The 8,766-nt window shown below is 42.5% G+C and overlaps 1 protein-coding gene across 1 annotated transcript; it reads right to left on the reverse strand.

The window, feature by feature from the left end:
* Positions 1-3,499: 3,499 nt before the first annotated feature.
* On the reverse strand, positions 3,500-8,267 carry LOC115390211 (prostaglandin E2 receptor EP1 subtype-like). The gene is made up of 3 exons (XM_030093980.1): positions 8,046-8,267; positions 5,892-6,792; positions 3,500-3,904 (listed from the first exon to the last, which is right to left on the reverse strand). The coding sequence occupies exons 2-3, from the start codon at positions 6,759-6,761 to the stop codon at positions 3,635-3,637; spliced, it is 1,140 nt and encodes a 379-aa protein (XP_029949840.1). The 5' UTR covers positions 6,762-6,792; positions 8,046-8,267; the 3' UTR covers positions 3,500-3,634.
* Between the last annotated feature and the right edge of the window lie 499 nt (positions 8,268-8,766).

The following is an 8,766-nucleotide window of genomic DNA, read 5'->3' on the forward strand; positions in this document are numbered from 1 at the left end:
ACGTCTGCCGCCCCCTGCTGGGAGGTGGTGGGAATTACAACTACACATAAATGCGTTTCCCCTTGATATCATCAACAGAACTTTTATTACAAATGAACTGAAATATCTCACATCTTCATTCTTTATAGCAAGCAAAATAAAAATATTTTAAAGCTGTTTCAGATACATGCGCTCTGTGCAAAGAGGATTAATTAAAAATCATTCATAAACTTTCTTTCTCTGGGGGGAAAAAAAGAAACAATTCAATCAAAACTTTAGATATGTAGAACTTTTTGTATAAGAAAATGTGGCAGAAATGTGCTTTATGGGGTAAATGAATGACATGGGGTACATTTACACACCATCCATCAAAGTTATCAATAATTACTGCTCTTTGTTCTGCCTCTATAAAGTTGCTGATGCAGCTGACTTCACTAAGCTGCTGTGTATGGCCACGCTGTCTGATCATGTTTGGAATAAAAGTTGAAGGAGAAGGGAGAGAGGCCAGACCTCTGGAGTCCCAGAGTTGTGACCACTATGTTTGACATGCAGTGCCAGTGATACGGAACACATATGAACACACATAATGTGGTATCGATTGACTTCCACCTGCATCACTGTTCATCTGTCACCCAGTAGGTCACCCAGTAGAGACAGTTTTAATACAAAAAAATGCAATACCTTTCACGAGAGTAGATGTTATTCCTGTTTTTCCTTATCAAAGACCATAGCTGTCATAGTTATAAACTTTAAAATGCTTTAAAAGTTTTGGTCCATATGTTCAGAGCGTAGAATGAACTGACAATGAACAATAAACTTTTCAATTATACTCAATGTGTTCGAGAGGCATTTTAAGTAAGTACAGAAAAAAATGAAAATCATATAAACATTTTTCTTAGATATCTCAAACAAAATAGGCAGAGACTCAAGGAACAGGTCCCTCACAGGGAAAACTCAGAGAGACGAGCAATCACCAGACTGCTATATTTTTGTCATTTCCTTTTCTTTGAGTGAGATGCTGTAATCATCAACATTACTGCAGGCTACATCATTCGGTGCAGTATTTTTGGTCCTTTTATCAGTATGTCTGGCTTTCTGTCTGACTCTGTTCTCAGTAAATGTGATACACTTTCTTTTCAACAAAGGATTGAGCTCAGTGGCCTTGTGTGTTTTATTCAGACAGCGTCATTTGGATAAACTAAATAATTTTGTCTTTTCACAGCTTTGAGGTAAAAGTGTGGATCAAAATATATTTTTCTCATCTCCTTATAGAAAGCATCAATATAGACCTTGCTGTGAATGCAGTATACGGTATATAGCTACAGTTGATATGGTGTGTGTGTGTGGGTGTGTGTGTGGAAATGTGACTCTGTTGCATTGTTTTCCGACAGTGCCCATTCTGCCACCACCATCTAAGATGAAATATGTGGCATGTCATAGCGCTTGCTGATTGTTACTGATGAAAAATGGCTCCCCTGTCTTCCCTTTAGCTTTAAGTTCCTCTCATCAGTCAGACTCATGTAGATATTTCTACATATGAATCAACACTGTAGAAATTACTGCGTCAAGTCTAAATCAAAAAGATGCATTAGCATTTGTGCAGCTGTCTGCATGACCTTTGTTGAAGGTGATTTGATGCTTCGGCCTTTCCTGAAAATGAAGCTCTGTGGTTCTGCAGAATTACTTTTCTTCATTATTATTGTGAATATTGTGAACAATCCATAGACCAAATACTAAAACTCATGAATTCAGTAATAAATATTCCAACTGCCTTGTGCTTTACATGTGGAAGAGTTCACACTCCTTGCACTCTTTTGTTGTTATTGTTGTTCTGAACCACCCAGGGTAAGCGTACTCCACTTATACAGCACATATCCATCACTTCTTCAATATCAGAGTATTTACACATATTCTGTCACGTCGGTGTGTGACGGCTGTCCTTCAAGGTGTTTAGTCTCCACTGGGAGCGAGTTGAGATCCGAGTGTCTCACTCCCAAGGACACTTCAATCCATAAACAGAACCATGACCTGTTAATCCTGTGAGTGGGAGACTTTCTCCTTCATCATCGGAATCACAGTCGCCCTGCTGGGAAAGTTTGAAGGAGACAAAAAAAAAAAAGGGAAGGAGAACGGCAGGTAGCATTGAAGACAACAAACAGATGTAACTTTAATTTGATTCAATGCTTTTAAATAAATTGGTAATAAAAAACTAAAACATTCAAAAAGTGAATTGTATGGCCCTCCCACCATATTTGCTCATGATAGCTGTGCAGTCGGACTTCTCATGGAGAAACAAGTGAGAAATACTAACATAAATCACACCACAGCTAATATGACAACCAGCTTTCTGCCTCATATCATCATGTCTCTACTTCATAACATTTTCTGTAGTTTTTCCATCTTATTTTTCTCCATGTTTACGTCATGTTTCTCAGATATCTTCACACAAAAGAGTAGATCTGAACTAACTAAATGTGATTCCTAATTGTGTCACTGGATGGATTTAATCCTGCTTCGCTTTTATGTTTTCTGTATTTACTACGTGTGAATCATTCTGCTCTACTTTCAGTTACACAGCTGTGATATCCATCATGGAACGTTTGGTGACATCAAACTGCTTTCACAGTAAGTAAAGTGCTCATGATGATCACATGTACATATATAAAAAAACATGATGTAAAGAATATTAATAGTAAAATGTGGAGCATAACATCACATTGCATTGTTTTATTTACATTCAGTTTAAAGATCTTTACACAACCTCAATTACCCAGAGGGAAATATTCAAGTATTAACATGAAAAAAGTAACATTATTTCACATGAACAACTATATAAACACACTAAAAGCATATATAAACTCAAGCATACGCAAACTCCACAGTATTTGAATATTGACATTCTTCTAAGAAATACATTCAGCAGAGTACGTAACATCAAAAGTACAATCTAAATACTTCTGTAGCTTTATAGCCGCACAGCTCAGCTTTCCCCAATAAAGACCATGTCACTTTGCAATATTTTATTTACTTGAAAGCAACGATGAGGTTATGGGATCAGACAATACTCACTCCTGCTGTGAGTATTAAATGTTTGAAGTCTCTGAGAACAAAACATGGTTAGTACTGCATTCATATACTGAGACATACATCTTGGTAGGGAGAGTGTTAAAAAGGCTCACTTAATTTAAGTAAACACTAAAACTTTTACCATGACTTGTGCAAAATTGTAGCATTAGCTAGCATTTCATTGTCAGATCAGACAATGAGCTCACTGGTAAACTTTAACTGTGTACAAAAGAGAATGGGCTATATGCACAGCTCCATTACTTCCTGAAGTTCAGACAGCACCTTTATTTCCTGTGTTTCATGATAGGATGAACTGATTAATCCAGGTGTGTCTGACCGCAGTAAATGGCCAGACACACCTGGATTAATCAGTTCATCCTATCATGAAACACAGGAAATAAAGGTGCTGTCTGAACTTCAGGAAGTAATGGAGCTGTGCATATAGCCCATTGAGACACATTTTTGACAGACAGAAGTTTTAAAAGCTGGCCACAGTTCATCGGTTCCTCAAATCTGATTCAGCATTGAGGGTCCTTTGTGATGTTCAGTGACCTGGTAGCAAAATGACCTTATCAGTCAGTTTTACAGCTCAGACTTGGTCCACTTGTTTCTTCTCTGAGCTGTGAAAAGACGTGGGCTCCCAGCGGCCCAGTTTGGTCCCCCTCAGGCCCGCCTGGCACTTAGCGATGAGGTAGATTTTACGGAGCACAGTGCGACGCAGCAGGATGTAGACCCAGGGGTCCAGGATCTGGTTCCACGTGGCCAGCCGCACTCCCATCACCAACAGAGTCTTATAGTTTGATAAATTGTCCCCGATGGTTTCTGTGTAGGAGTGGATCACAGACATCAGGCCGAAGATCTGCAGATAGCAAACATATCAGGGAGTTAAATCATGACAGAAAGTGAAATTCACACAGAAATGGGACATCGACCAAGTAACTGTTGGGACATTCAGTTTAATTCAAAAGCAAACATACTCTTGGACTAATGAAAAAAAAATGAAATAACTGTAACGATGGCAAATGAATTGTGAGGGGAAAGGAGCAAAAGAGGTGAGTCTAGCTCAGCTTTATATTTTAAATGTTGGTTTATTGATACAACAAACAACAGGTGTTGTTTCCTTATCATGGAGGCCACTGGTGTGCAATTTTTTCAGTCATTCTTTGCTCCAACACACACCAACCAACCAACCAACCAACCAACCAAACAACCAACCAACCAACCAACCAACCAATCAACCAACCAACCAACCAACCAACCAACCAACCAACCCACGAACCAACCAACCAACCAACCAACCAACCAACCAACCAACCAACCAATCCACGAACCAACAAACCAACAAACCAACCAACCAACCAACCAACCAAACAACCAACCAACCAACCAACCAACCAAACAACCAACCAACCAACCAACCAACCAACCCACCAACCAACCAACCAACCAACCAACCCACGAACCAACCAACCAACCAACCAACCAACCAACCAACCAACCAACCAACCAAACAACCAACTAACCAACCAACCAACCAACCCACGAACCAACCAACCAACCAACCAACCAACCAATCAACCAACCAACCAACCAACCAACCAACCCACGAACCAACCAACCCACCCACTCACGAACCAACCAACCAAGCCAAACTAAGCCAACAACCAAGTTTTTAAAGAACCTTTCATATAACAAATGAAGCAGAAAATGCTTCACATACTTTTAGAGCTCTTCTAATCACCCACACAGACTCACCAATAGGCACACTCTCCAACACTTCACAGGCCCACTCCAAGATGAAGTGGGCACAGATAAACCAGGTGAGACCACCTGAATCCGAGGCATGTGTCATCAGACAGCTGATGAAGAGCCTCTCATTACAGTCAGCTCGCTGCAGAGAGCTGCCGAAATCATGCAGGGTCATGAACCCTCCAGGACTGGGATTTAAAAACTGAGCAGAAATATCTACACCCATATGCATGCTTAAATTATACATAAATACACACACACATTTTCATCAGCTAAGCTGCACACTCCTCTGCTCATGAGAAACTTGAACTGAAGGCTGCATGTTTCAGTCGGCTGAGTAACACATTGATGGGACCATAGCATGAGAGCGTGATACATAAACACTATAAATCAATGACTTGTTTAACTTATTGTGTTCACCAAATATTTCCTACTTGAGTTTAATAACAAGAGAGTCCAAAAGTGTTTTTCGTCAGACCGCTTCAACTCTTGAAACTGCTGCAATTTCATCAAACCTGAAAATGCTTTTGTCATGCAGGAATGCTCTTTTCAAGGCTGAGCTATGACCATTTTTATTTTATTATTGTCTTGTGTAAACTCAAGAAGTTTATTTTAAATTTTCAATGACTCTTGAAATAGAAGATCTTTTGAGTAATGAGGCAGTCTTATCTGACTTGTTTATAGGTGTGTGTCTGGTGAGAGTCTGTCTCTCTGTGTATTAGCCCTGTGATGGACTGGAGACCTGTCCTGTGTGTCCCGCCCTTCACCCAGTGCAGGCTCCAGCGTCCTGTGGCGCCAGTCTGGATAACACATGCACGGGTGATGGATGATGAGGGTCTTGAACACATAGCCACATAAACAACCTGAAAGCTTACACAGCAGGATATCCACCTTTCTTCACACGATTGTGAATTACATTTGGGAGATAATATCTGTTTATGCTCATAAACTTGCCGGGTTATAATCCATCTATTGAGACTGATGCCAGATCGGACTGCTGAAACTGGGACTAATATTGTTCTTTCATTCTAGAAATATAACACTGCAGCTGTTCTTCTGGCACTGGGTTCCTCCTCACTGCACTCCCGGGGACTCACCAGGAGGGGGCTCCAGCAGATGCACGAGGTGACCATGATCCCCACCAGCTGCACCACCATCTCTATGTCATGGGACTTGGTGGAATGATGGGAGCCTGGCTGCCTCCTGAGGCGCGCCAATACTAGTGTCACTCCGCTGACGGTGTTGCATACCAGCGCCACGGCCAGCGAGGTCAGACCGAGTCCAGAGAACAGCACCACGAACGCCACATCCACCCCCTCAGTGTCACTGAGCACGTTGATGAAGCACCAGGTCCCCGGGTCCTGGAAGGTGTACGAGCCCAGCTGGAAGCAGGGCAGCAAGGCCACGCTCAGAGCGGCCAGCCACACCGCAGCCAGGCAAATCTTCACGCGCGTCTTTGTGACCAGCGACGAGTGGAGCAGCGGCTTGGTGACGCCCAGGCACCGCTCCGCCGCCATGGCGCAGCCCAGGAAGAGGGGACACAGGCCGAAGAACACCATGCTGCCGCCCAGGAACTGGCACATGCCATCGGAGGAGTCAAAGTCCTCAGGGCTCACGCCTCCTGACAGGTAGAGCCGGAGGACCAGGGCGCCGGGAACCAAGTGTCCGATGAAGTCTGTGATCACCAGAGAAGTGGCAAACAGGAGGAAGGTCGCTTTGGAGCGCCGCTGCTGAAGCGCGTAGGCGTTCACCAGAATGAACAGAGCCACAATGTTGGAGATGATGCCCAGGGTCATGGACAGGATGACCACGATGACGCCGCTGGTGGTGGGCTCCACAAACGTGAAGTTCCCCTGCTGCGACCAGCCCTCCACAGCCACCCTGGCCTCCGCCTTCCCCCCGCTGTCATTTCCCAACGGAGGCAGGAGTGGGGAGGACGAGGAGTTGTAGTGGCTTAGAGCTAACATCTCTGAGGTTCAAAGGTCACGGGGGCCATGACTGCAACAGAAAGAGGACCTCATTAATGATCCTGAGAAAAAGTGTTGACGGCAAATAAAAACAGGAATAATTGCACAAATATATGCTGCAGGTTAAAAGGAGAATCTGTTTATATGTGGAAAGAGTTAAAAAAAAGTTATACTGTTACATCAGTTATACTAATTAGTACATGTTACACTAAATTACAAGGGTAAAAGTCACACATGAAATTGAAGACAGAACCTGTCACATGTGGGATACGAGCAAAGAATACTGAAAATTATACTCAACTCCTGTTACATTACCTTAACTGTACTCTGGTAAACGTAAAGCATTCATAGTGATTTCAACAGTATTTCACTGAATTCTATTGATTATTCAACTAAGAAAATATCTCAATTCAAAACACATCACACAGACAAAAAAACTGAGCTTGAAATTACACTGTGGTAAATAAATATTGTTGTTTTTCTGCACTGTTCTCATCACTTGAGGGAGACACTGTGATTCATCTCTCCAGGTCACACAAAAGAATCATCGAAGGTGAACTAAAGATGCTGCAGTCGTGAGAATATTCATGTTGGTTTTCTTTTATGAATTTGGAATTCTTGTGTCTTTCAGGTTTAGGTTTTAAGGCGACAACTGGAGCAGTTAAACACACACACTCCTCACTCACAGATGACTAAAGTATATTTTGTCTTTTGAAACACGCCTCTGAGCCTCATTCAACAGCTGGTCACCTCTGCTTGGCATCCATCCAGACATGAGCAGACATGACACATGAAGGCATTTGACAAAGGCAGAATCCACCAGAAACAAGTCAATGTGCTGAGACAGCTGTCAGGACTGCAGGCTGTCATGATAACATGAGAGAGTACACTCCGATCTCTCAGGTTCCAGATATCACAAAGCTGGAGGGAAAACTCAAATCCTACACAGCTGGGGGAAAAAAAGTATAGAAGAAGCTATAAACACTGCATCTGGATGACAGAGAAGATTCCTTGTACAGGTGCACATATGGTACACAAATTATTCTAAAAAGGAAAATTGGAATATAGATAAATAAAGTGCCATGTGTCATTCAGCATGTCCACCTAAAATCTATTACTTCTTCTGCCACAAGATTTACTTTCACAGTTTCTGTCATTTGTTTTCCACAATATGCATCAATTAATAATGTAGAAAATCTTGACTTTAAGACAGATTTTACTGATTCCTCCTGGAAAAAGTTCGCCCCTTTCTTGTTCTATTCAAACAAAGAAAAACATGCTCACCATCAGAAAGTTCAGATATTTATCTCCGTTCAGCTGTTATTCCCTTTGTTTAAAAAGAAAAAGATATCCACTCGTACTCCACAGACAGATTCTACTCAGCAGATGAGGAGACGTCTGGAGATCAGAAGTCATGTCTCCCTATAATAAACTCCACTGCTGCGGCAGAACCGGGCGCGTCGACGTGGTCTGCAGGGTTTTTTCCGCGGCCGGGTCCGTCTGCCCGCTGCATGCTGACTGAAAGTATGTGAAGGGTCTCCACTGGAGCTGAAGCCGAGACTCTGGTGTTTTTTTTTTTTTTTATACCCTTTTTCCCCCTTCTTGAGTGTGTGTGGGCGTCTCTGCTGCCGCTGTGCGCCCTGACTCAGGCGCGCGCTCTTTGCATCCACACAGCGACAGCACGCGCAGTTTCACTTACTCACTTCATCTGTTGTCATTTACAGCTCCAAGGGAAAAAAAATCATCTGAAACAGACACGCTTCGCCTCAGTGAGGTGACTTCATTTAAGTGTTTAGATTGGCCCTTCAGAACGGTTCAGGAGCGCCTATTGGTGAGGATGGATTTCAGCTCTCGAGCCTGCGCATGAATCAATGACAGCAGTTTCAATTTCGTGCTTCAATATTATTTATTTATCTTTTTTGCTGATATATTTCTGAAAATAGCCTGGGAGGTATGAGATGTCAGACAACTCCCCAGCGTGATGGATGCATCTCTGGGGTTTTCA

The sequence above is a fragment of the Salarias fasciatus genome, chromosome 6 (assembly GCF_902148845.1).
Source record: "Salarias fasciatus chromosome 6, fSalaFa1.1, whole genome shotgun sequence".
Classification (NCBI taxonomy): Eukaryota; Metazoa; Chordata; class Actinopteri; order Blenniiformes; family Blenniidae; genus Salarias; species Salarias fasciatus.

Bases quoted from the DNA above. Each gene is read 5' to 3' on its own strand.
- LOC115390211 (XM_030093980.1), bottom strand. From the start codon at position 6,761: ATGTTAGCTCTAAGCCACTACAACTCCTCGTCCTCCCCACTCCTGCCT. The intron at 3,905-5,891 runs GTGAGTCCCCGG...TGCTATCTGCAG, and splicing joins TCTGCTGGAGCCCCCTCCTG to ATCTTCGGCCTGATGTCTGT.